The sequence below is a fragment of the Pterocles gutturalis genome, unplaced genomic scaffold, assembly GCF_000699245.1.
Source record: "Pterocles gutturalis isolate BGI_N339 unplaced genomic scaffold, ASM69924v1 scaffold15837, whole genome shotgun sequence".
Lineage (NCBI taxonomy): Eukaryota > Metazoa > Chordata > Aves > Pterocliformes > Pteroclidae > Pterocles > Pterocles gutturalis.
The window spans coordinates 13,463-40,674 of NW_010110513.1; the positions used below are offsets into that span (position 1 = coordinate 13,463).

At 41.2% G+C, this 27,212-nt stretch overlaps 1 protein-coding gene across 3 annotated transcripts; it reads left to right on the forward strand.

The window, feature by feature from the left end:
- The first annotated feature begins 3,395 nt into the window (after nt 1-3,395).
- NCOA7 (nuclear receptor coactivator 7) lies at nt 3,396-27,212 on the forward strand. 3 transcript variants are annotated; one of them, XM_010073411.1, is made up of 13 exons: nt 3,396-3,476; nt 4,345-4,452; nt 5,840-5,941; nt 6,975-7,100; nt 9,537-9,721; nt 11,147-12,207; nt 13,632-13,800; nt 19,237-19,384; nt 23,337-23,462; nt 23,901-24,053; nt 24,584-24,679; nt 25,356-25,429; nt 26,359-27,212. In XM_010073411.1, exons 1-13 carry the CDS (start codon nt 3,438-3,440, stop codon nt 26,492-26,494), a joined length of 2,523 nt encoding a protein of 840 aa, XP_010071713.1. In that variant the 5' UTR covers nt 3,396-3,437; the 3' UTR covers nt 26,495-27,212. The 3 variants fall into 3 exon arrangements, with proteins under 3 accessions (XP_010071713.1, XP_010071714.1, XP_010071715.1); XM_010073412.1 differs by having other exon boundaries at nt 11,180-12,207; XM_010073413.1 differs by lacking the exons at nt 3,396-3,476; nt 4,345-4,452; nt 5,840-5,941; ... (3 more) ...; nt 13,632-13,800; nt 19,237-19,384 and adding an exon at nt 20,869-20,946.

Genomic DNA, 27,212 nt, shown 5'->3' on the forward strand with positions numbered 1-27,212 from the left:
CAGGCATCAGCCTAACTGATGGCTTGGGAACTGTCAGGCAGGTTCAGCCCTCACTGCCAGCACTGTGAAACGTCACACTGATTTCAGCCAGCAGCAGGTTAGCAAGTAACATTGGTGTTGATGGTGTCACCTTGCAGCCGCACGTTGTATGTCAGTGTGAGCAGCCCGGGATTCTGTTGATGCTTCTTGACCTATTCAATCTACTTATACAGCTATTTACATAGTTGTAAAGGTGTATTTCTCGTATCATGTGTCAAGGTCTTTTGGACGATAAACTGATTGAACTCTGTCGCACTCCTTCAATAGTTACTTTCCAAATTATTCCTAAGGTAACTTCTTTTAAGGTTTCCCATAGCATTGCAAAATGAGAAATGAACAATCTGCTAGGAAATTGAGTTAGGTATAAATATATCAGTAAGGGCAGAAAAATTTCCGTTCTAGACCTATCAGTTTTCAATAAGACACTGTATTTTCTTACCCATTCTCACTTGTCATTCTTCTTCTCATTTTTCATTAATTTTACTATTTTTAGACAATTCTTATTTTACATGTTTCCTGAAATCACAGAGAGGTTCAGTCCACCCACTCTGCACTTTTCCTAAAAACGCAGTGTGATCAAATTTGCATTAACACCTAGTCAGTTCTCATGGTTGTATGATCCCATCTTCAGTGTATGTGCAGCGCAGGAAAATTTGGGAGGCAGAACCATGAGTCACTTCACCATTAAGCAAAAATCTAAGTTCAAAAAGTAGCCAGTGTCTTTTATTTTAAAGTCTGTGGAAAGGTGCAGCTCTTCCACCTAGTTCTGTCTGAAAGAAATGCGGTTACCAAGGACTCCGTCACGCCTGTGTGTGCTCTGGTTGCCTTTGGGACTACTACTAGAGCTCGTTGCCTGCAGATCACATTGGAAAACATTTGGCTTCCTGAAGGACAAATAAGAGAGGATAAAGAAACTGGAGAAATAATATATTGTGGTGGTTTGCTTGCTTTGCCAGGCTTTCCACCCCCTCCACTGTAACCATTCATGCAGAGAATAATTTGTGACCTTGGCCTCGCTATGTGTGCAATAAGTGGGGTTAGCAGGACCTGTCAGATTTTATGGTTTCTTTGGAATTTTTTTCCCTGAAGGTCTGAATTTTTTAATTTACAATTAAAAAAAATAATAATTGTAAAGACTAGTTAAGACTTTTGACTATTCAGAGTGATATGATGTGGTTTGTAATTGCCAGAGCCTGCCGAGTAGTTATGCTCAGTGTAAGGATGGTGTCCAGAACCCCTTGTTGGTGGGATTTGGGGGGAAAAAAAAAATCTCAACAAGAAGTGTCAGATTTTGGTTTCAGGTAGGTTCACAGACTGTGTCTGCTTCTTTTGGCCTGTAGTTAAACAGGCCATACAACATGCATTCTTGCATGTAGATGGGAAAGAAAAGCAAGATGTCTAACTGTTGGGCTTACTTGGAATTTATAACCTTTATTGGCAAAAGGAGGACTGTATTATGTTTAGTCTAAACTCAACTTGTCTTTTGAACTTTTTCTCTGTTACTTGTCTGTACAGTTTTGGGTTTTCAACTGTGTGTGAGTGTCTAGCTCACTCCTCTGTATTGCACCAGGATTGTGTTGGAGACCCTACTAAGCAAACAAACCCATGGTCCTGTCAGTCAAGAACTAGAGCATATAATGTCTCTAGTATTTCAGATTATAACTTTTTAGTGGATAGTATTTTTTATCTCCAAACTCATGCAGCCAATGGCATTAGGAGGACCTGAAGAATACAGTGTACTTTACAGCAGAGAGAGGTGTGAGAGAGAGGAACATCCACTCCCACGTGGGAAGCTGTAGAGGAGGAAGTTATTTGTGCTATCAGGGAAAAGCCAGCATCGTCCTGGTCTTCTTCTTCCTGCCTCTGTCCTTCTTTCCACGTGTGCTATCCACATGTACTTAAATTGTGCATGTTCAGTCTCTGCATGCTTTCTGCTTCTACCACGTTGCAAAAAAAAGTCTTTGCTATCTGTTATAGCGCTAACCATGGCACTTCTCACAACTGCATCCCTGTCAGGTGGTGGGTGGGGTATGTCTGCAGTAGTGCCTGGATATTCAGGGCTCTTGTGAGACGTGACTGGAGGCGATGGTTTCTGACTGTGTAGCCTCTGGAAGGTGCTGAGGCAGCCCTCAGCATTAATCTCACTGTGGAAAAGGGCTGGCAGAAGGGTCAGGTGCAGCATGCCCCCGAGCCCCTCCTTTCTTCTTGTGTAGGTTACAGTGGGGCAGGCCAGTCCTCGCCTTCTTTTTACTATCTGCCTCTTGCTCTCTGGAAATAGCAAAGGTTGCAGCAGAGCCTGAATGCGAGCCAGAAGCCTTGTGCTGCTATTCCCCATCCTTTCCTCCCTGACCTTCTGGAGCTGCTGCCTTGGACCACGGGAACGGTCCCCCCAGGAGGGCAGTGTCTCCCCGCTCCTGGCCCCAGCTGCTGACTTTGCTGGGCCGAGCCCTGCCTTGCCTTCTCACCTCTCCCCGTCTCGGCAGGGCTGCAGCACACTGCCGGAGGCAGCAGGATCTTTCCAGGGGGCCGGAGGCGAGCAGGCTGGGCGAGCGGGGCAGCCATGTGTGGCCTCTCTGCGCCTCGGCCCTGCTCCTGGAGCTGGGGCTGCCTGCCACCCTCACCCCCCCCAGGTACGTGGGTTTGGGCTGTCGGTGTGGAGGGTGAGCCCCATGGGGCTGGGGTTGGTTTGGCAGCTGGCATCTTACCCCCCTCTGCTGCAGTACAAATTGGAAAGAGCTCCCCTGCTTACGCTGCTGAATGCTGATGTGTGTCTTTTGGGTCCTGCAAGGGTTTCTGCAAGTGCAATGAGTTTTGTGTACTGCAGCTGATGGAAAACATCTTCTGAACAAGCTTTATGTTTTCCGGTGCTTGTCTGTATACTGCATGCATGCATGTTTTGCAGGAGTCTTGGCATACTTTTACCTTCAGAGTTTAACGTAGTCTTTAAATATGACATGCTGGTGGTGAAGTGATGATTAACCAGTTGTACTGATGCAGTATCAGTGCATACGTTCATCTACCTCAGCCTTGATAGCAGCTCAACAACAAAGTACTTGTATCCCACAGCTGAATTGCGTAGGAAACACAGAGAAAAACATTGGAGCAGTTCTGTGTTGATATGGTATCATGTATACGTTACTCTTGCAGAGTTCCTGAATGATTACTAAACCTGCTGTACTTGGTGAAGTTTTGCTTGCCTTGCAGTGCCATTTTAAGACCTAACAGATATTTTTGACATGCCCTCTTGTTCTTGTTCACAGCTGCAATTTGCACATTCTGTGGATCTCTTTCAAAACACGTTGATAGGCAAACACCTTGAAAGTCAATTACTGGAATAATTTTTTTTTTCCTCTTTAGATGACAATCAAAACAAAACCAATGAAAAGAAAGAGAAAAAAATGGTTTCTCAGAAACCCCATGGTACCATAGAATATACTGTAAGTATCGGTGTGTGCTTTGTTCATGTCTGCTTTTTGAAAGTGGAGTTGTTGAGGTTGAGAGGGAGCCAGTGGCACGAAACTGAAAGCACTAAGTGAATACTGGCTGCAGTTTGTACCAATCTCAACAGGGATTGCTCCAGATACTATTGTGTGAGGAGAGCTAAGCTCATGTCCTGAACCACTGCTCAACCCAGGTCCTCTGCCTCTTCTCACAGCTGCTAGTCCTATTTTCACTTCTGCACCATGGCTCTTTTGTAGAGCAATTGATTTTGTTATCTGAAAATTATTTTCATTCCACAGTGTTGCTTAGATCATCAAGTGGTTGGCTTATGCTTGGTCCTGAGATGATGTGAGACTTCTTTCTCTAAGCCAGAGCAGGGTGGCAGCATGCTACTGCGGCAGCTCAGAGAACTGGCTCTGCCCAGAACGTCTCTGTGTGAGCTGGCCAGGTCCCTGAGCAGGGGCTGCACCCCACTCGCCATTAAGCAGAGCGACTGTGAAAGGAGAGTGTCCCAGCTGGGAACAGCACAAGTGCTCGATTGTGCTGTGACTGCTGAAGGCGTAATGAACTTCCCAGGGCATGTCCTTTACCCACTTGTTGGACCAGTTCTAAATATGGTGGTGCTGCTTTAAAGTTTTATGAGAAAAGGAGAGGGACATCTGTAACACCTCTCTATTTTATCTTCTGTATAGTTCGAGAGAATATTTTTTCTTTTTATTAATACTGGCTTTTCATGTAAGCTATTAGACAGGGTGTATTGAGATCATCAAATCTATTCCCTGCAAGCAGTCTGTTAGATGGTTAGTTCAAGTGGTGTGCTGAATGTGCTCGCTGTGGTATGTTAACCTTCAGCTATTTCTTCAGGCTGGAAATCAGGACACCATAAACAGCATAGCATTAAAGTTTAACATCACCCCAAACAAGCTTGTGGAGCTCAATAAGCTTTTCACACAGACGATTGTGCCAGGCCAGGTAAATCTTTTATGTTTTTTATACCTGAAACTTGATTATTTGCTATGTATTTAAAAGCTTTTTACTACTTTCATGTCTTTTAGGTACTTAGATACAAGGATAATGGACAGTAATTTAAATCCCTCAGAGGGGTACTCACTAGACCATTACCTGGAGCTGGGAGGGGGGGAGCTTGGTAATTGCTGTATCTGACTTCTGTTACTTATTTGCTGTCCCTAAAGCTTAAAGATGACTCTGAAGCTCAAGAGGGTAATGTAGCTGTTGCAAGAGAGTCAGATTCTTGTAAAGCTTAGATAAATGCTATATATAATATATTAAATAATTAGAGAGTTAGATACAGTAATTGAAATGGCTCTTTGCCATTATGTTGAGGATGAGTCAGTCTCCTGTAAGATGAGAAATAAATGGAGATAGACTGGTTTGGGGAGAGTCAGTTATTGGAAATGCAAATGTGAAGGCTAACACCTGGTTCATGAAGAGCAGACCTCTACTTCTGCTTCATGGACATGAAGAGGTTGAAGCATCTTGATTTGCAGATGGCGAAACTGAGGCACAAAGAGATGGCATGACTTGCCTAAAAATACACAGCAGACAAAAGCTGTGATAAGGAAAATGGTTTTATTTTTCTGAACATTTTTAGTTAAAAATAAACTGTGAACATTTTATAACTTAGAATTATCTTTCTTTGCTCTGTCACTTGCAACAAATTACTCTATTTTTATTTGGTGTGGAGGTCCAAAGCTGTACTGCAGTTTTAGTACTGCTGTACTGAAAATCTGGTATGTTCACTGTAAGGGAATGTGAAAATGCAAACAGAGCATTTTATTTTTATATGCACTTGTATTAGCGTAATTTTTTTTTAAATGTTGTACATGATGCTAAAATGCTGGTTCATATAAAGATTTTTTTCTTAAATTTGGAGATGCAGCTATGTTTTTGGAAACAGACAACCTATAGCAAAGTGTTACACACTTTTAGCACTAAAAATCCCCCATCTTCAGCAATGGCCTTCTTTTTGGACCAGAGTTTGCTGTTACAAGTTAATGACTGTTAATAGTTGTTTTACGGTTACTTTTTTATTGTTGCAAGACAACCTGGGGTTATGATTCTGGGGGGGGGAAAAGGGGTTCTCATTCAGTGGAAAATGTTTTCTTTTCTTGCCTGTGCTGCTAAACAAAACATAGAGCTAGGTCCTGTAATTAATTACACCTGCATGTGCCATACCATCACCACCTGTGAAGGACTGTAGAATAAGTGGTTGTTAAGGAGTGCATTGCAATAATGAGTGATCAGTATTGGGTTGTCTTTCTAGTAGAATGTAGTATTTATAGTGAATAACTTTTTGAAGCTTGTGTCTTACTGTTTGGATGTATGTGTTTGTATTTAGATTCTCTTTGTGCCAGAAACAAGTGCTGCAAGGCTCTCTTCTTTCAGTCCTGGTGCTCCTGTTTCTCCTTCATCATCAGATGCCGAATATGATAAGCTCCCAGTAAGTCAAACATTGGTTCACTGGTCTTAAGCTCACAAAATAACTTCTGATTCTGAAGCTGAGATTCAAAGCTGTGTAAATAGCATTTTTTTGAGGTTCCAGTTCAGACCTCTGTAGTGTATTGACTAACACTAATTTTAATTTGCTGAGCTACAAAATTTACCATCTCTTTAAAATATTCTAAGTTAAGGGAATTCTGTCTGACTGTAGAAACCCAGTACAAGTTCAGTTGGGCCCAGAGTCTATCAAAGCAGTTGAAAATGGTGTAGTGTATAGTTTTTAAAGAATAGAAAATTAAATATGAAGAATTATTTAGTGTTTCACCCTGGAGATTTCTATGCTGCTCTGCAGTCCAGAGCTTTGATCTTGCACTGGCATCCTTGAGCACAGAGGCGGTTAGTTTAGTCCAAGCAGTCAATTTCTTTCTATTTAAGTGTATTATAGTGGTACCCATATATAGATTTGTCTTATATAGACAAGGCTGCTGGATTTAATCTTTGTGAAAGGTCTTGACATAGCTGATCTTTCATTTTCCTTAGAAGGGTGATTGGCCATGATGACTTTAGATAGTAGTTTTAGGGAGCTTAGCTGTCCACCTGCTGATGTTAAAGCAATTAGACTTTTCAAATCCTTAACTAATGAAAAGGAGAGTGAAGAGAAACCTGGAGTGAATAGCTGTATTTAACCCAAGTCTTAACGCCTCTGTGCCACCTGCAAGGGACATCACACCAGTGCACTGCGTGCAGAGGTCTTCAGTGTAGATGAGGTGGCAGGATTGGCTGTCTCTAAATGAGATTACCTCACTGAAATTGGGTGAGCTGACTTGCCTTGGCATTTTTTAAGTTCTTGCCTGTAACAATGTTTTTCTTTCACACAGAATACTGCAGGAAGTGTACATACATACATGACCACCACTTTCCTTCCTTAAGCAAAAGGAAATTAGTTGGTTGAACCAGGCCTTTTAGTTGCCCAAAATCTAAAAATATATGATTCTGGTCCTGTTGCTCTGCACTGAACTTCTTCTTTTTTTAAGGATGCTGATTTGGAAAGAAAGGCCTTCAAACCAGTTGAGAGAGTCCTGTCCTCTACTTCAGAAGAGGATGAGCCTGTGGTTGTCAAATTTTTAAAAATGAATTGTCGTTACTTCACAGACGGTAAGGTAGGTGGAACTTGGCCTTTGGGCATGGTTTGAGATTCTTTAAAAGCAAAATCTTTTTGGATAAGTGAGAGATTAATACTAGGGGAGTCAGACATGCTCCGTTTTTTTAAAGAATGTAAATGTTATGGTGGCTTTATCTATCACTGCTGTTTATTGCTACCATGATAGTATGCTGTATCATTTTCTTCTTTCAATTGTTTAATCTGTTGTTATAACTGCTTTTTGAAAGAAAAGGTCTCCTGCCCATCTTCATTCCCTTACCGTGTCTTACCAGAATTATCTGTTTGAGAGTATATTGCTAGATACATAGAGAAAACTGCACTTCAGAGTTATGACGTGTCAGGACTAGTTGTTCAGTTCCATCAAATTGTGCAATAGCTTTATGAAATGAGCTTATGCCTATCTATTTCATTTATGACTTTAAGATAAACTTTAACTGTTTCCAGAGCAGTGTTTCCAAATATGTCTATATTGCTTCTCCACTTGTTTATCATAGAATGGTTTGGGTTGGAAGCGACCTTGAAGATCATCGAGTTCCAACCTCCCTGCCATGGGCAGGGACACATCCCACTAGACCAGGTTGCTCAAAGCCCCATCCAGCCTGGCCTTGAACACCTCCTGCAAACCCTAATAGAAAGAAAATTACACATTGCATGATACAACCTTTTATTTCTTTTTCTTGCAAGTGTTCTTGTAACATACATGTTCCCACTGGGACTGCAAGCCTAAATTTTACAGCAGCTGTTTTGGAAGTGAAGGCACAAAGCTTGGGCAGTATTTTAACCCTCTTTTCTTCTCAAGGTTACGAGACACTGTCGTCTTGAACTGTCTGCTTTAGTATATCTGCTCTTGTTGACTCTGGTTTCAGTTAGATGTCTGCATGGTTGGGTTTTCAAGTTCTCTGGAATTTCTAACACTGGAGATGCTAACCATTGTACTTTAAAGATATTTTTCCCTTAGTCCTGACTTTTGTAAGATGGATGTGTTTACGCCTACAGTGTTTGGCTTCTTTTCGAATTGAGTGGATGTAGACTGTATTTATGCTCTGCAATTTTTCAGTCTGCTGTTTTGTAGAAAGTAATAGAGGGCTACTTGGTGTCTCACATGTAAATTAGGCCAATGCTCTTGCTTTGTTATGTGATGCTTGCTAGATGCAGAGGATACAGATTGCCAATTTTGTGGCTGCAGGACTGAAAAAGTAATTTGCAGTCAGAAAGTTAAAAGTGGGATGGCTTCTTTGCCAGCATAGCTAAAATCCCTTGTTGCCTTGCTTCCTGCAGTAAGTACAGCTTACTCATATATTGCTCCTCTGGCTAAACAGAATTACATATCTGCAGGAGAAGCCTTTGCATTTGATATTGATTCTTTCATCCAAACACAAACCAGGCACGTGTACCTGTGTGATGCAGGAGAAGCAAATGGAAAGTGCATACAGACTTTGCTTTACAAAGGATCGGGCACACATGTACTCACTTGCCATCAGCTTGACCTCTCCCAGATTTAAGAAAAACAAACCAAGCTGGTGGTCCTTTACCTGCCTATTTGTTAGTCTTCCTTGGCTTGCCTTGCAGATCACCTTGGGTAATTAATAGTATCTACACTGTAGGTCATCCCTGTTGATCCGTGTGGCTCCTGTTTGTCAGATGTCATAATTTACGCACAGCTTCTGAATTGGCCTGGTGAATTTTTTAGCTTGCCTGAAAGAGAGGGTGCAGGAACAAGACACTGGAAATCTCCTTTTTAAACCTTGAAAAATGGTTAGTTGCCATAGGTTGAATGCTGAATAATGGCTGAGGCAGCCTCTTACCAAATCTGTAGCTGGAGCACATTGTGAAGAAATAAGTGTCTTCTACAGCTGTGCAAAATATGCTTGGATCAGTGGTAGTAGCTGCTTCTAGATCGGGGAGAAGCTATTTCATATTAGGTCCCTGTATATAGAAGCTTTTTGCATGTACCTCTGGGAAAGCAGATAAAGGCAAATTGTAATATAGGTGAATATAGTAACCTTGACATTTCCATGAGTAAGACTGCCTTCAGGTATGCTGGTTGCATATAAATTCAGGTATCATATGAAGGTGGCTGCATCTAGAATAAAATGGTACTTTTTTTTTTAATCCAGCAACCTATTTTGTCTGAGCTTGATTAATAATCTGCAGTTTTATCTTGTAGCAGCCAGCACTGAAACTTGAATAGTTCAGATGTTTTTCCTTATCAGATGGGAATTTGTGTGTCACTAGGCAATCTTTTTCTTTACTCTCCTTACAATGTCTGACTTGATGCAGTTGGAAATCAGGATGTTCTGTTAGCAAACATTGCATGATGGGATGTAAAGAGGCAGGAGAGAGGTTTTTCTTTTTAGAATAGTAGCCTAAAATCCATTACCAAATTATAAGTGAATTACATGTGATGTGCTAACTCTTCCTTCTCCCATTTTAGGGCGTAGTTGGAGGAGTCATGATAGTAACTCCAAACAATATCATGTTTGACCCACATAAGTCTGATCCTCTGGTAATTGAGAATGGCTGTGAAGAATATGGGCTCATCTGCCCCATGGAGGAGGTTGTCTCAATAGCTCTCTACAATGACATCTCTCACATGAAGATTAAAGACGCATTGCCATCGTAAGGAGTGTTCTGCCCTGAATTTATGTTTACAGATTTTCAGTAAGAATCATGGAAAGGAGGAGGGGGGAGTGGAGGGGAAGAGTTTTAATGCATTAGAATAAAACAAATCAGGGAAGGAAAGTGCCAGGAAAGGAATGATTCACTTGTATTGTTCTTCCACTTTCTTTTAAGAACACTTCAGTGGCAGTAAATAGAAATGGGTAATGAATATGAGAACCAAAGTGCAAAGAAGATCAGTAAAAACCAGTAATTAAAGGCATTGGTGGGATGCCATGGCTGGGCTCTTGTACTGACACGTCTCTGGGATTATTTCAGTGGAAGTGAAGAGGGTTAGATCTGAACCATTTGTTGTGGTACCAGGACTGTTCTGAGAGGTATATTTAAAATTTTTTAAGATAACAGCACCTTAACTGCCATCTTCAATACTTACAGAAATACCAATCCGTGGAATACTTCAACTTCATAACCAGAACTGCATTGGTAGTTCGCATTTATAATACATAATAGACTTTCTGGAGTGCTCTACTTTCATTTATGCATAGTCTAGGCACTGCTTATGTATTTGTTCTAAGCAAGGCTTTGTCCTTATAGGCAACACTTGTTTGACCAGTGAAATTAATCTACTCCCCTCCACATTCTCATTTCAAGAAAAACTTTCCAGATATTTGTATTACGCTCATTGTTAGTGTCTAATAACTTCTTAGTAACTTTTGAGTGATGAGAATCTTGTATTCTCATTCAGCTTAGACTTTTTAGCAGTAATGAAGAGCTCAAGTTGTATACTGTTAAGTTTTTAAGAATTTCCACTTTGAAATGTTTTATGATTGTCCTGCTTTAAAAAGAAATCTCTGGGGAAGTCTGCATTCAAACAGTGTATTTGAGTAATGGAGAAAAATAAAAGGGAAGAAGCAACTCTATTGCCTGTTACTGTTTGGCAGTAAACATGTTCAAACAGGGTACGGCTTATCTCCAATTTGCTTTCTTCTCAAAAATACATTTGTACTGACTAGGAAAGCATGGATCATTGTAGAAGTTGACTGATTGTCAGGTGTGGGAAATAACAATATCAATATGGTATGAATGACATTCCAGCAGCTAAATACATGTCCTGTGGTTTTTTGGTTACTAAACTTCTGATGACTTGCACATTGTTATTACATGTGTACCATTTCTTCACCCATGTGGCATATTCTGCCAAGTGGTTTACTCATTTTATTTCAGTATTATCCTTTCCACATTTTTCTCCATTTTCTTTAAAGTCACTTATTTCCACTAATGTATCTTTATTTTGGAGAAAAAAAATTTTTGTTGAGTTTCAGAGCTTAGGTTAAGTTGGTGTGTTATTTATTTTTTCTTTTCCATTTTTTTCTGTTTCCATTTTGCTTTTAACATCCTATGTACATCCATCATTTTCCCTGACAGTGACATACCAAAGGATCTTTGTCCTCTGTACAGGCCAGGAGAATGGGAAGACCTGTCCTCTGAGAAAGATATCAATCCTTTCAGCAAATTCAAATCCCTTAACAAGGAAAAGAGGCAGCAGAATGGGGATCTATCCACTGCTCTGGGTGCCAAACAGATAAAGCCTTCAGATAAGGAAAAGTCTGTTGATTTTGAAGTTCTTCAGTCATCTGAGAGCACAGGCTCAATCAAGTCAAAGTCACTGGAGCTCCCCAACAACATTACTGCCACTGAACATTTGGAAAAGTTTGCTGCGGATCCATGTGCCAAGGAGCCTTCTGGGGAAAAAAATATTTCAGATGTCAAAACCAAAGAAAAATCCCTTTTGGGAGAAAGAGAGAATGACTTCACTGAGCTGGAAAAGACATCATCTCATATGGATACAGGGTTGGACAGGAAAATCTCAGTAATGGAAGGCTTGCTGGCTGACCCCAGGGAGTTGGGGAGAACTAAGCAGCAGGTAACCAAACCCACTACAGAAGTCCAGGAGCACTTGACAGTTGATTCCTTGGAAAAAAAGGACAGTGTTGAACCTAAAGCTGACTTAGACTTAGAACTGTGTGAAAAGCAAGATGTTATTCCAGAAGTAAATAAATGTGTCAGTTCCCCAACAGGTAAGGTGGAGACTGCATTGGACACTAAGAAAGAGATAGAGAAAGATAAACTTATTGAATTTTACCTCAATAAAGATGGGAATGGGTCTCAGTCATCAGAAGACTTACACAAGGCTGAAATCCAGAAAGGTGAAAACAATAAAGCAATTGGCATAGACCTAACACTTAGCTATTCCAAGTCCCAAGCTAATGAAGTCCATACAGTTAAAAGTATGGAGCTTAGCTGTGTTGAAAGGAAAGCACCTTCGTTAGAAATCAGCTCAGCAGCAGCAGAGGAAAAGGATCTGAAAGAGTCTGTGGACTCTTCATTAGTACCAGCTATAGACAACACCTGTCAAGAAACACAGTTAGACAATCAATCAGAAATCAGACTGTGGCTGCTGCAGAAAATTCAAGTGCCAATTGAAGGTAGGTCTCTGGTTATCCTTGTTTCCTCTGAGACTTGGACAGCATTATGACGGTAACCTTTGAATTTTTAGCCCTCTGCTCTAAATTTCCTCTTTTTGTAGTACCTGGTCTTTTTTATTTTACTCTTGTATATTATATTTTTATATTATGTGCTATCTAGAAGAAAAAAATACCTTCAAATTCTTTAATCTTCTAGTTTGATAAGTACCTTGTGTGCTCTTTACATATTCAGTGATCACTGTTTATATAAACTTCACCTCTATTTACTGGCTTTAAGAAGGACAGTAAAATGTCATCCAGCTGCAGTATTGACAGGGACACTTCATGGCCTAGGAACTGTCACTCTGTATTGGTAACTTCTGTTGCGTCAGTGAAGTCTACTATTTCCTGTAGTATCCAAAGTGGCAGTGGATTGCTGTAAGGGGGGGGTACCAAAGTATTCTTGACACTACTTGCATCTGCTTTGTGTCTTTCATGCTACGGAAACCCTTAAAGAAGTGATAAATAGGAATATATAGAGTCTTACTGACTGATCATTTTGTCCTGATTGGTCATTGGTTTAGTATAAATAAAATTCAGGCTGTTACTGGAAAGCATATAACAAAATGAAGTCTCAGCTTAGATAGCATGTACACATACTACTGTTTCTACTACAGCCCAGTGCCTCTAAGTCCTAGTCCATCCTGGAGTGCCGATGCTCCTCTCTTGGGATTTTAATGAACCAGTGGACGTACCTTTGATTCATATCAGGTGGTGGGGGATGATTAGATTGGAAGTCTTTATTTTAAAAACAATTGTTCTTAAAATTATTTTTGCTTTCTTTTGAAAGGGTTTGTATATTGGTAGCTGTATATGTGTACTCCTAAAATGAATGAGGTAACTTCAGTGTGATTGAGGCTATAGTTTAATAAGCAATTTTTTTTTTTTGTAGCACTAGCAATTTAATGAACTTAAACTGCTCTTATGCTTGACCCTGTCTTGTGCAGACAAAAGGTGTTTGCATAGCTGACCGTCAGAGTTGAGGACCTGATCGACCTCTGTGTGTGTGCAAGGTTACCCTATGACTGGATGAGTTTCCTGGACCCAGTCAAACACTGTCACCTTTACTTGCCCACTTCATGTTGCAGTTTGCACCTAGCCTGATCATCTTACTCATTTGTTTTACAGGGCTATTCTGTACATAGCTGTACAGCTGAGGTGAATACAGGCTGTGACGAAATGGGAATAACTGGCCACAGTTTAGGATGAACAAGGATTTATTAAACCAGTTTTTCTATTGAATAACATGTCAGGTTTAATTTTATACAGTGCCTCTGAGTATTCCTTTGCACAAGATTGTTAGTCTTTGTGACAATGTTTTATCAGTTGCAGTATTTGTACCTTCCTGTAAGCAGCCCTTTTCTTTTCTTTTGTCTCTCATGCAGATATGCTTCCTTCAAAAGAGGAGAAGAGCAAGACTCCTCCAATGTTTCTGTGCATTAAAGTAGGCAAGCCCATGAGAAAGTCCTTTGCATCTCAGAGCACCACCATGTCTCAACAGTACAGTAAAAAGATAAAGCAACCAGAGTACTGGTTTGCTGTTCCTCGGGAAAAGTAAGCTGCAGTGCATAACACAAAAATTTGTTTGTCTCTTATTTTTTAAAATGTGTAGTGCTTTCTAGAGCGGAATCTGACTTTTCCTACGTGGTCCAAGGTGTGAAATGCAGCAAGGATGCTGAGATGAGGAGAGGGGTGCCCTTGTTTCATTGCATGCCAGAGAGATAAAAGAGTGTTTGTTGCTGGCCTGATATGGATCCCAGTGGGAAGGAAGAAGGGATCAGGTGCCACTTGGAAGATGAAAAGAGGGATATATGTGCAGCTAACACATGATAAAAGCAACGGGGGGTGATGTGGGTTTTGGCCATAGTCTAGGAAGTGAGAGAAAGGGGAAAAGGGGAGCAGTGGCAAGACAGGCAAGGAATCCACTAAGGTGCCAGTGCTAAAAAATAGGTATTTCACATGAGCAAAAGGCATGATGTGGAAAAGAGAGACACTCCTAACTGAACAGGTGTGGCTATTTCTGCCTTCAGGCCCATTAAAAAAAATGTCCCTTTCTTCGCAATAAAATCCATTTAAATGTTGTTTTGTATGCCCGTAGGGGTCTATGTATGCATAAATAGTACTATAGCCTGTGGCCTGTGCTCTTCCACATGAATCACACAAGAATTTTCACTGGCTGTGAGGAATCAAATCCCTGGTCCTCTTGCTGGAAGGCAGCTAGAGCAACTCCAGTCTGTTGATGAACCAAAATAGGGAAATCAGTTATCACACTTCTGGTGAATTAGGTACCAGGAAGGAAGAATCTGAACTTGTAATTAATCTCTGAGATGTCTCTTTAAGATGCAGTCATTTTTGTCTTTTTTAAAAATAATTTTTCAGAATATTTAATTTTATTTTCAAATTTGTAGCATGTGTGTTAAGTGTTTATTTCTTGTATTTTAGAAATGAGTGTTTTGAGCAGACTAGTAGTGTGGAAGTTGCTGACCTGGGGGAGGAGGGGGAGAGGTTTAATCCATTTGGAATGTGGCTATCAGGAGTGTAGCTGAAGATAGCTTTTGGTTTGCTTGCTATAAAGTCCTTGGCTCCTTAGGGATTGCAAAAGGGCAGATTCAGAAAATTCTAGGTTGAAGTGTGAGTAAATACTTCAAGGAGTTGCAGTGATGCTGTAATACAACACACGGTCAGTTATTGCTTTGGGGATAGTGTATCTAATGCTGAATAAAGCTGCTGAGCTGAACTGAGGTTGTCTCTGATTGTTACTTTGTGCAACAGGTAAATCTATTAAGCTTCTTAACACAAACTTGCAAAACAGCTTCTTCACTTGTCATTTTATGAGCAGAAATTTTCTGATTAGTGAGGAGACCTAATCCATATATAAACTGAAATGTTTAACAACTGGTTTATACTTAAGCTTTTAGAATGAGGAAAAAGTAATTTCTGCAGTGAGCTGTTGCAACAGCACTTTGCCGTGCTGGCTGACAGGCCAGCCCTTTGCTGGAGGGGCTGCTGTTCAGGTCTTGAGCAAAATTAGTGGTAAATGTAGTGTAAGCTTGGGTTGTTTTGGTGCTATTCATGCATGCCTGTTTTAACACCACAGAGGTGCATAAAACGTCATTGGGGCAACAATTAAATGTGATACCTGGTCCTTGGTATTAACGCAAGACATGTCTTGGCCTCACAAGTCAGTGTTTTCTCTAAACTCTCAGATGTCTTCCCAAAGCAAAATGCATCACTTCCTACCCACTGGTGATGTTCTTACACCAGCATTGCACATAATTACCAAGCACAAATACAGGCTGGACAGAGAGTGGATAGAGAGCAGCCCTGAAGAGGAGGACTTGGCGGTGTTGGTTGATGAGAAGTTGAACATGAGCCGGCAGTGTGCGCTTGGAACCCAGAAAGCCAACTGGATCCTGGCCTGCATGAAAGGAAGCATGACCAGGTCAAAGGAGGGGATTCTCCCCCTCTACTCTGCTCTCGTGAGACCCCACCTGGAGTACTGCATTCAGCTCTGGGACCCCCAACATAAGGAGGACATGGACCTGTTGGAGTGAGTCCAGAGGAGGGCCATGAAGATGACCAGAGGGCTGGTGCACCTCCCATATGAGGACAGGCTGAGAGAGTTGAGATTGTTCAGCCTGGAGAAAAGAAGGCTCTGAGGAGACCTAACAGCAGCCTTCCAGTACTTAAAGGGGGCCTACAGGAGAGATGGGGAGGCACTCTTTATCAGGGAGTGTAGTGATAGGATGAGGGGTAAGAGCTTCAAGCTGATAGAGGGCAGGTTTAGACTAGACATTAGGAAGAAATTCTTTACTGTGAGGGTGGTGAGGCAGGGGCACAGGTTGCCCAGAGAAGCTGTGGATGCCCCATCCCTGGAGGTGTTCAAGGCCAGGCTGGATGAGGCTTTGAGCAACCTGGGCTAGTGGAAGGTGTCGCTGTCCTTAGCAGGGGGGTTGGAACTTGATGATCTTTAAGGTCCCTTCCAACCCTTCCAACTGCTCTATAACTCTATGATTCTGCGATCAGTGTTGCATCTTGAGTGCCATGGACAGTAGGTAATTTGGGATAGCTTTGCAATATATTTTTGATACAGTGTATCAAAATAATTTACTACGTTTAAAAACATCTGGAATGTACTTTATATTTGTGTATGAAAATACCAAATACCACTCTCATCTCATTGGCCGTAAAGAAGCATAACTAAAACACTGTCTGTCCAGTGCAGTCATGGTAGCTTGTCCAGCATTATAATGTTTTGTAGTAATTAAAAAAAAAATAATAAATCAAGCCTGGATTCAGATTGTGAAGAAATTGATGTGCATGTCTATAATCACAGTGTAAGTTAAATCTTCCTCTGATTTGTATTTAATTAAATTTTTCCCTGGTCTCTTAATGTTTGCTGTTAAAACGAGCTTCTGTCATCAGGCCCTGTAGCCTGCTGCTCCCAGTGGAGCTGTTTGTCCATATGCAGACTGCTGCTGCTTTCCTGGCCTTGGCAGGCTGTGGGAAAGCTGCACTGGGGGGTGGAGGGGAGAGATGTGCTTAGTTTTTAAAATTTTAATTTTTTTTCCTTTTTAATGGAAGCATCTGGAAACATTATTAATACAGAGAAAAGACTGTTTAGGCTGATATTCTTCATAAAGGCTGTCAATAAGTCTTAAATTTTGTGTGCCTTTTGTGGCTTTGTGGTTTTCTCTCTCCCTGCATGGCTTCCCAGGTGCTGAGAGAGTCCTGGCATACGTCACCCTGTGACCTGCACAGCACGGCTGAGTTAATCAGTGGCTCTAGGGCTGCTTTGCACTGCCAGCTTGATCACAGGGGTGCTCACCTTGACACGTAACAAGGGAGATGGACATCTTGAGTTGCCTAGTATACAGATTACTACAGATTACTCAGTCTAGGGCAGTTTCTTGTTGGGTTCAGCTGAGCAGAGAGGCACCCATGCTTTTGGACATTAATAGAGAGATTGACACTTTTGCTGAGAAGTCTTGCAATGGGTATAGCTTACAGTATTAGAAGGTAAGTCTGCATGCTCTTGCTACATGGATTTATGTTTAAATAGTATGTAGATTTTCTACCCTAGTGGATTTTGAGTAGCAGTAAGTCAGTAATTGTGTCACAGATTTTCTCAAGGTCTTGCAGAGGAAAATGCCTTGCACTGGGACAGAGATAGTAATGCAGAATTTCCTTGTTTATAAACATGTGTGCTAACAAATATAATTTCCTCATTTTAGCCTTGACTAGTTCCTCAGTCAAGAAGTAAATCTCATTGATTATACATCATATACATTTGTCAGATGGGTTTGGTTTATGAATGTGTAATTTGCATTGATATTGACATAAACGATATTGCACTGAGATCATGCTGCTGACAGGGCATCCACTTTTTTGGAAATTTCTTTTTTGAGAGCAGGCAGATTTTCAAGGAGGAAAAGTAAGATGGGTTGGGCCTTGCTTCTCTCTTTCAGTCTCAGTTTCCTGCCCCACTGATTTTTTTGGTTTGTTTTGGAGAGTTGAGTGAGTTTTGCTTTGGGTTTTGTTACTGTTTCTGTGGGGTTTCCTTTTGTAAAGCAAAGTGTTGCTTAGTTGTGACTCCTGTTAGTATCTAGTGCATAACGCCCTGTAGTTAATATAGTTGAAGCTGAGATCTGGAAGAACTTGCAGAACAACAAGCTGGAGTCAATACTTACATGATGCTTCCTTGCACTTACACAGGGCGTTAAATAAAGGGACGATGATAAAGATGGTCCTTGATACTGAAGGATCACTCTTCCATGCTCTTGTTAATGGAATGAAATAGGTAGCATAAAGCTTAGATTTAGAGTCCTTTTGATTTAGCCTTCTGTAAATAGAGTACTCCTAGGCTCCTGATAAATCATGGAATCATAAAATGGCCTGGGTTGAAAAGGATCATCTAGTTTCAACCCCCTGCTGGGGGCAGGGCTGCCAACCACTAGAGCAGGCTGCCCAGGGCCCCATCCAGCCTGGCCTTGAATGCCTCCAGGGATGGAGCATCCACAGCTTCTCTGGGCAACCTGTTCCAGCGCCTCACCACCCTCTGAGTGAAAAATTTCTGCCTAATATCCAACCTAAATCTCCCCTCTCTTAGTTTAAAACCATACCCCCTCACCCTGTCACTATCAACCCCTGTAAACAGTCGCTCCCCCTCCTGTTTATAGGCTCCCTTCAAGCACTGGAAGGCTGCAACGAGGTCTCCCTGGAGCCTTCTCTTTTTTTTTGCTGGCAAGTCAACTCTTTGTACAGTAGCTCTACTATCATATTCCTATTTGAAATTGCATGTGTTCATTCTAATTTTAATATACTACATAAATTAATTCTTTAGAAATAGTTTCACTGTTTGTTATGGATGTTGTCAAAGAACATCTCTTTAAAGACGGTGATTGAGAGCTTACTACATTTGTGGAAGTGCATACACTGCTCGTACTATATCGTTAGCAAAGCTGACAGTAACTGCTTATTTTCATTATGCTAACAGAATGAGGAATTGTTTTGTGGTTAGTTTCTATAACTTTTAGAGGGCAGCTAGAAATGCAGTGTAGGCTTTACTTGTGATATCTTAGGGCTTAATTTATGCAGGAGGTCAAACTAAATAATTAAAGTGAGGGTTTTTTTTAATGGACTTAACTTTTGTGAGCATGATCTAATACCAAACAGCTTATTGTCTTGATATGAATTGTGTGGGACTGGACAAGCCATTTAGTTTTTCCATGATGGTTTGCCTGTGTGTATAGCAAAGGGACAAAAAAAAAAAAATTGTGGGGACAGAAAGCAGAGAAACCTTGAAATGCTTCAGGCCGCCAGGTGGAAGGAGCTATATTGCCTTGTGTGGTATGTGAGGGTAGAAATACCCAGGTATCCTATTTGTGTGCTTGCCCCTTCTTTCTCACTGGGCAAAACCTCAGTACTACCTGACAGTGCTGTGTTCATGGACCACTGCACAACGGTTTTCTCCTCCTCTTCTGTTTACAGGGTGGATCACTTGTACACTTTTTTTGTTCAGTGGTCACCAGAAATATATGGGAAAGATGCCAAAGAGCAAGGCTTTGTCGTGGTAGAAAAGGAGGAGCTTGACATGATAGACAACTTCTTCAGTGAGCCCCCTACTAAAAGCTGGGAGGTGAGTCCTTTCTGCCGTTGTAAGAAGCATGCGCATATCAGGTGTGCATCCACTGTTAAGAATCTCAGCATTGGCTTTTTTGATGATTTTTATGGTGTTTCTTTACACTGCTTGCTGCTCCATATAGAAGTCTGCACAAGGTTTGTGTCTGTGTCACAAATGTACTTGTATTCCTTCAGTTCTCCTTCCATCTCTCCATAGAAAGAACAGGCAAACAACTGGCAACTCTCTGGTGTGCAACCAGCAGTAGTTGCACAAGTATTTTGGTTATGTGATGTTAGCCTTTTGCAAAACTATACAGCTGTATGTTGTCAGCATTTCTAAATTGGTATTGTGTATATATGTGCCACAAATAAAGTCTCCAAAATATATATGTACACATAACACCAATACAGACTCCTGTGTGCTGGTTGAAAAGGGTTGGTATGTGGTGATGTGCCAGACCTTTGCTTCTCAGGTGGATGCAGCAATACTGTTTGAATGTTGCTTGTAAGATGGATAGATAGGTTTTATCCTCGGACTTTGGCTTTTTCCATATGGGGGCTTTTGCAATCTGTTGTAACTACTTGGCATGCCTGTGTTTGTTATCTGTCTGTCTCTTGTGCATACAAAGCCTAGTTTCTAAGGGAATTAAGCTTGCACATGTTTTTTAATTATATTTCTGAATGTTGAAGCACTTGCTGTGCTAAGGATATGGGATAAATTTAAAAAATAGATAAATCTCTAAGTGGTAAATATCTTGATGGTGATTTAGAAAATGATCTGATTATTTGTCTTAAATATAAATTTGGTTTTAAAATTCTATTGCCTTTTTTTTTTTTAAGCTTTTCTGTCTTCAAAATATATTGTCCTGTCCAAAAGCAGAGCTTGGGAGTGGGGCTTGTCATTTGAAATGTAGCAACATCACCTCTAATCCTAAACAGCTTTTATTTTTACAGTTTTGTAGTTTCTTAATGTTGGTGTGAACTGCAAGATGAAAAAAAGTCTTAATTCCTTGTTTTTTTCAGAGCTGAGTGCAGTCACATATTGCACTAGATTTCACTGTTCATTTGTCATTTGCATGCCATTTTTGAAAAACCAAAACAAAGTAAGAGGACCAGTGATCCAAAAAACAGAGGTGGGAAAGATCTGTCCACACTGGGAGCTTGTCTCTCATTGTTTTATTGAAATATGTATTGGGAGAAGAATTAGCTGGAAAGAGCTTGTAAAGGTGTGTCTCTTTTATTTGTAATATGTTCAGGCTTTACGAATTTTATGTAGGTCTGCCAGGAAATCTCTACTGAAAGTCCAAATTTGGGCATGATTACTGTGTAAGTTTCACTATGCAAGTTTCACTCTCCCTTGTGGGGAAACAGAAACTATGGTTGTAGAGAAGTATATAAGCAATTTTATCACAGTGTGCCACAGGCAGCAGCACGTGGCTGAGTGCTCTTGCCGCTAGAGCAGGGAAGTGTGGTGGATACTGGAAAATAAACTGGTAGATGATGAAAGGGAAACAAATACCTTTGAATATTCGAATTCTCTACTGTGCCAGACCTGACCAGGAGGAACCTTTTGTGGAGGTATGTTGAACTGTGTCCCTGTTTGAACAGCATGGATCTGATACAGCATTTCTGTCCTAGTAAAAAAATGTGCTCTGGACTCGGATGAATTTTAATGGGGTTCTTCCACCCCAGGTAGCTTGCTTTCTCAGTCCCATAAAATCTTTAAAGGATTTTGTAGATCCAGTTTCTGTAGTACTTGATTCTGTTAATCTGTTTCTACTTTTGCATGGTCTGTAAACATCTGATCTCGCAGATCCCTTTTTTTTTTTGCAATTGTTTACTCTGAACCTCATTAAAATGTGGGCTTCAGTTATAGACTGAATAGGTATCTATGCAGTGAAGAGGGGGGCTTGTCTGTCTTTGGAGCCGATTTGCAACTTACAGCTGTGTTAATAGATTTTTCTGTGGTTGCCTATGTCTGTGAGTTTGGTTGCATTTTGCTATAGATACCTGTTTCTCATTGATTTACTGGGATACTTTTCCCCCTTACTGGGAGGAGACTATTCCTGGAAAACAGTCTTCAGAAGAAGAGTTGAGTATTTTTGATTTAAGATGAAAAAGGTACTAATTTAAAAAAAAAAAAAAAAAGTAAAATAAATGGAGAAAACAGTCTTCAGAAGAAGAGTTGAATATTTTTGATTTAAGATTAAAAAGGTACTAATTAAAAAAAAAAAAAAAAAAAGTAAAATAAATGGCCTGGGAAATGAGGACGGAAGGAAAACCATTCAGGAAGTAGAAAAAGAACAAAGATAAAAGCCGAAATACAACAAACTGTCAAAGGAAAATGGTTTGTTTGGTTGGTTTTTTTAAATTGGTCTTAATTTTTGCAGTGCAAAACTTCCCTGTATATCCCACTGAGCCTGGGCTGGAGGGGCAGGATGCAGCTGTACAGCTCTTCCAATATCACCGGCAGAAATACCTGTACTGCCTGGGTATGCAGGGGCACGTAACAGCATTAGTTCTGCAGTCTGGATGTTGCCCTGTGGTCCTGTTCTCTTTTCCGAACCCCAGTGTGTGCACTGGAGCACCGGTGGCCCAGTGCCCTGCTTGGGGCAGCTGCCCTGGGCTCAGCTCCAGGCATCTGCAGGTGAATGTGGGCTGGACGTGTGTGCATGCAGTGAATGTGTTGCTCACATCCCAGTGGAGATGCTGGGTGTGACTGACGGTTTTAGGGCTTTGCCCACAGTGAACTCCTCACCAGTCCTGGTCTTCATTGAAAAGCTCCTTCTGTGCTTTGTGGTGTAGTTAAAACTGCACCTGGAGTCAGCCCAGTGGATTTGCTTTCTCGCCTGCGGGGCAGGTGTGTGTATGACCTACAGGCACTTCTTGGCAGTTGTCTCGACTGTTGACAGCTTCTGCAAGTTCAAGCAGTGATTGTGAAGGCACGGAAGAGTTACGCAAAACTTTATCCGTGTGTAAGGTGAAAGTCGTTTGGAAGCCATATTTGCAGGGAGGCATGTGGCAGCAGTGCAGCATGCTCTCCAGCCACATCTTGAGGTTCCTGCTCCAAGATAACATCTCTGTGGTGATACACTCATGGAAGGAAGGCGGTTTAAGATTTCCTGGTTGTTTTGTAGCTAGGCCTCCTTGCTTCCCCTTTTCTTTCTCATGAGCTCCATCTCTGAGCTCCTGCTGTTGCTTCCTGTTTGCCATCATGGCACCAAGTCCCAGCTGAAGCCCCACTGCCAGGCACAGTGTGCTTCATCTCACCTCCCACTGCTTTCCAGAGCTGAGGCTGCTGTCCCTAGCTAGGTGCCCTGAGCTGCACCAAAGGGTTAGCAGCTTTCCAGCTGGGACAGATGATGTTCTGTGCCAGCCAAGAGGCTGAGCGCCCCAGCAGCAGTTCATCAGGACCCAGGAAACCCGGACTGCTGCTGCTGAGGGGTGAGGTGGTGTCCTCTCCTCTGCAGTGAGCTCCAGGCACCATGGGTGCTGCCAGCCTGAGAGCTCCTGCCCCATGCCACATTCGGGCTCCTGCCCATGCTGCATGGTATTCAGAATTTGTTCCCTTGTAGGCTGCTGAGTCCTTTTATAGACAAGCATTAAGTGTATAGACTGGCATTCTCATTTTGTTTCCCGCTTTATGGGAAAAGGTAGCATGGCTTACCTGTAGTTGCTGGACAGAAGTCTGTACTTTGTTTTAGAAGTATTTAAATTCAAACCTGATGTTAGAAATATTTATATAGATTCACCTTTAAAATATTACAAAGTGCTGTCTCAAAGACACCTTCCCAGTTAAAAATTTATGCATTTGGTTAAAGCTGCCTGTGCTTGATATAACCATCCCATACAGTGGTCCACATAGTGTGACAGCCGAGGAGTATGTTGTTTTAAATTAATTTGGTTCAACAGAGGATTGACAGTGTAAGAGCTATGCTTTAGGTTGGACATTTGTTCTCTTGCCTCAGATCATTACTGTAGAAGAAGCAAAGCGACGAAAGAGCGTTTGCAGTTACTATGAAGAAGAAGATGATGATACTTTGCCTGTCTTAAAGCATCACAGCGCTCTTCTGGAGAATATGCATATAGAGCAGGTATGGCTAGAAAAACTGCAAGTTTCCTTGTTAGCTGTAGTGCTGTCTTTGAGTATGGGACATTCTGCCTTCTGTAAGCAATGTCAATGCTTTTTAAGAGTACGGAAAGTACTTAGTGTTGGAATGTCCTTTTGCAAGGTCCTGTTTGCTGCAGTGCTGGCTCACCTGGAAACCTTATTTTTATGTTTTGCAACTCTGGAGTTTGAGTTGTGATACAGAGGACTGGCAACTCAGTGCTCAGGGGATGCCAGTTTTGAATTCTCTTTCACGGGTGATATGAATGCAGACAGTCGGGCTCAAGGTACAAGGCCACATGTACGTGTCAGAGTTGTTATGCTGCTGGCATCTTTTGGCTCAGAAGCCCCTGCAGGGAGGGAATAGTCTGGGGCACCACCTGTGTGTTGAATATGTAACCATTTCCCCTTGTTCATTGCCCAGCTTGCCCGGCGCTTGCCCGCACGAGTGCAAGGATATCCATGGTGGCTTGTGTACAGTACACTGGAGCACGGGACTAGCCTAAAGACTCTGTACCGTAAATTGGCATCTCTCGACAGTCCAGTTCTCCTTGTCATCAAGGATATGGACAACCAGGTAAGGACTGCTTGTTCTGTGGGGGTTGGACTGAGAGGGCAACAGTATAAAAAGTGATCATTATGAAGTGCTAGTCATATGGTGACAAAATAAGACACTGGTATTTTCTTTTATATTTTCTACTGCTTAAACCAAACTTACAGGCAAGAAAGTACATCAGCACTAGCATGAATACGTGCCCCAGCTTCATAACTGTAATGAGTATTCTTTTTAATAGTGCCTATGGAAGTATCTTCCTTGGGTATCTCAATTAACAAGCTGTCGCAAATAATCCCTCTGTGGAGGTGTAATACTTCCGTAGCTCCTAGAGTCAGCATTGGTGTTGCTATTGTTGCCATATGGCTTTTAACTTGCAGGATGCAAAAGATTTGCAGGATTACGTGCTCATCTGATGTAGATTATTAGTTGGTTCTTCTAACATGAAAGACCAGCTCAGTTGTTCTCTAGAAAGCATTTTTAAATGTTTCGGGTTTTTTTCTCTTGAATTTTGCACTGTCCTCAAAAGTAGTTCAATCATTCTGTTCTGATAGATATTTGGAGCGTATGCTACACATCCCTTCAGGTTTAGTGACCATTACTATGGCACTGGTGAAACATTCCTCTACACATTCAGTCCAAATTTCAAGGTAAGTGGGTGTTTGCTTTCTCAAATAAGATGTTTGGGTTCCATGTCTGAAACATTAATGAGATTTTTGTGGAGACAGCATATTTGAGTTTAGAAGATGTGCCGGCTGTTGATGAATACAGTTAATCACTCATTGCTTCAGTGCAATGCTTTAAGCAAAAGTGTCTGTAATTACCTGAAGTGCTGAGAGGACAGTCTGTAATGGTGAGGAGAGGGTTTTAAGTGGATTGATGGGGGAAAGAGAGAGGAGTAAGGAGCAGACTGTCAAAGATTCACCTTGGAAGGCAGTGATACCAAGAATAGGGTATAAGTTCACACATGCTTAGGGTCACAGTGACAACAAACCAAAGATCAGAGTGCTGCTGAAATACCCCTTAATGTTCATGGACTATGCATTTTCAATATTGAGCACATTGGACCTTTTTAACAGAATGCCTGTTGATTTAGAGATGCAAGCAGAATTTTTAAAAGGCTTAGGTTGCCTTGTTCATAGTTTTAAATATGTATTGTTCCTTTACTTACTACCTATTACCTCTTCCCCCTCCCCCTTCAAGAAAAAAATAAAATAAAATATGACCACACCAAAAAATACCTGCTTAAGAATTGGTCCCCAGTAGTTTTAGAGTACAAGAATCCTCGCAGTCCAAATATCTTTGGGTTTTTTTTCCCTTCCTCAGGTATTCAAATGGACTGGAGAAAACACCTACTTCATCAACGGAGACACCAGCTCTCTGGAGCTCGGAGGTGGAGGGTGAGTGAATGTTTGGTTTTCAAATCATGTAGCTGACTTCTTTTATTTATTTTTTTTTTTAATGAGAATAGGAGCAATGGTAGCTGCACGAAAAACTAATCAGTAAAATGGCTGAACGAACTTTTGGTAAACTGTTTAGGGCAGATACCTCAGCAATCTGATTTCTGTTACAGACCCAGAGCAATTTCCATTGCTTAAGGAGAGTGACTGATGTTAGGCAAGTAGGGCTTGTTGGTGATTTTTTTTTTTTTTTTTTTTTAACGAAAAAAAACATGTTTTGGGTAGATGCATGTCTGGTTGCTGAAGAGGTTTGCCACTGGAACATAATCTCTAATGGCATTTTTGCCATCAGCTTCTAAGGTTTCTCATGTGGTGCTTATTAAATTGTCACTATTCTGTTGATATACAGAGCAAGGATACAGACAGCGCTTAAATCAGGTCCTAAATTTCAAAGGTTAGTGGGTATGAAATAAAGGACTAAGGCTATATGACTAACTAAAGCTGACTGCAGGCTGCACCATCAGACATCTGGGCATGGTTTGCATCGGGAGTGTATAAATACCCCTCCTCTGCCTCCTAAACCAGAAGGGGCCATGTCCACTTCCAAACAGCCAGGGAAGGGACCCCGACGTCCGCACTCCGGTGTCGGTCACAGCCACAGCTGGCGGTGTGAACAGCCGAATGGCAGGGGGGTTGTGGGCACACACAGTCCTGTGCTCTGCACTGCTTGCTGGTACAAACAAAAGCGAGGGGACTGCTCTGCAAGCTTCCTGGCAAGCGCTTTGCCAGGATTGAGCTCTTCACGTTTGGTCTAAGAGGCCCTCAGAATTACCTAGATTCCTCCATGTCACTCCTCTGGTTGTTTCTACAGCTTCCAGTATTTTTACTATTACAAATAACCTGAAATTTATTGTGTATTTCCTGTTTAGGGGCCGGTTTGGCTTATGGTTAGATGCAGATTTGTATCACGGGCGAAGCAACTCCTGCAGCACCTTCAATAATGACATCTTATCTAAGAAAGAAGATTTCATAATACAAGATGTAGAAGTATGGACATTTGAATGAAATACTGACTGCCTTAAAGACTGGATCCATTAGGCACTTAAAAGCTAACTAGAAGGTGCAGGCTGCCTCACAACGTTAAACGCTTTTTCCTCAAGTTTGTACCAGAGCATGACTACGCAAAAAACCCCCAACCAACCAACCCAATAAAAAAACAGAGCTGGTTTTGAGAGGCAGTAAGAGACAGAACAGTAAGAGATCAGTCTGAAGTGTTTTTTACTTCCTCCTCCAACACTTCTTCATTGAAGATCTGATGCTTATGAAAACATTTATCGTGTATAAATTGAAAACTTTTTTCTGTAACTGTGAAAAAGATCCTGTGGGAAAACTGTAACTGTCTAGTACATTCCATGTGTATTTATGTTCAACGTACAAATGCTAACCAAAATAAAAGGTTGCTTTACCAAAATCTACCGCATACTGTTTGCCATGGAAAAGAATCAGAAACAGGTGTACACAGCACTTAAGGGAACATGATTTTTAAATCTTATTTATTGTTGTTGTATAGCAGATTTTTTTTTGTAAATGTATTAGTTATGGGTTTTTCCTTTTAGTGTTTCAAATCTCAATTTGATAAATAATTACTATTCAGGTAGGTTTCCTATGCATTGGCATTTATTCTGAATCAATTTATTTGATTTCTGAAGTTAATTTTTATATTTTTATTTTGTAAATGAGATTTGGTTTTCATTTTACCCTCATTAGAGGGGTTTTTTTTCTG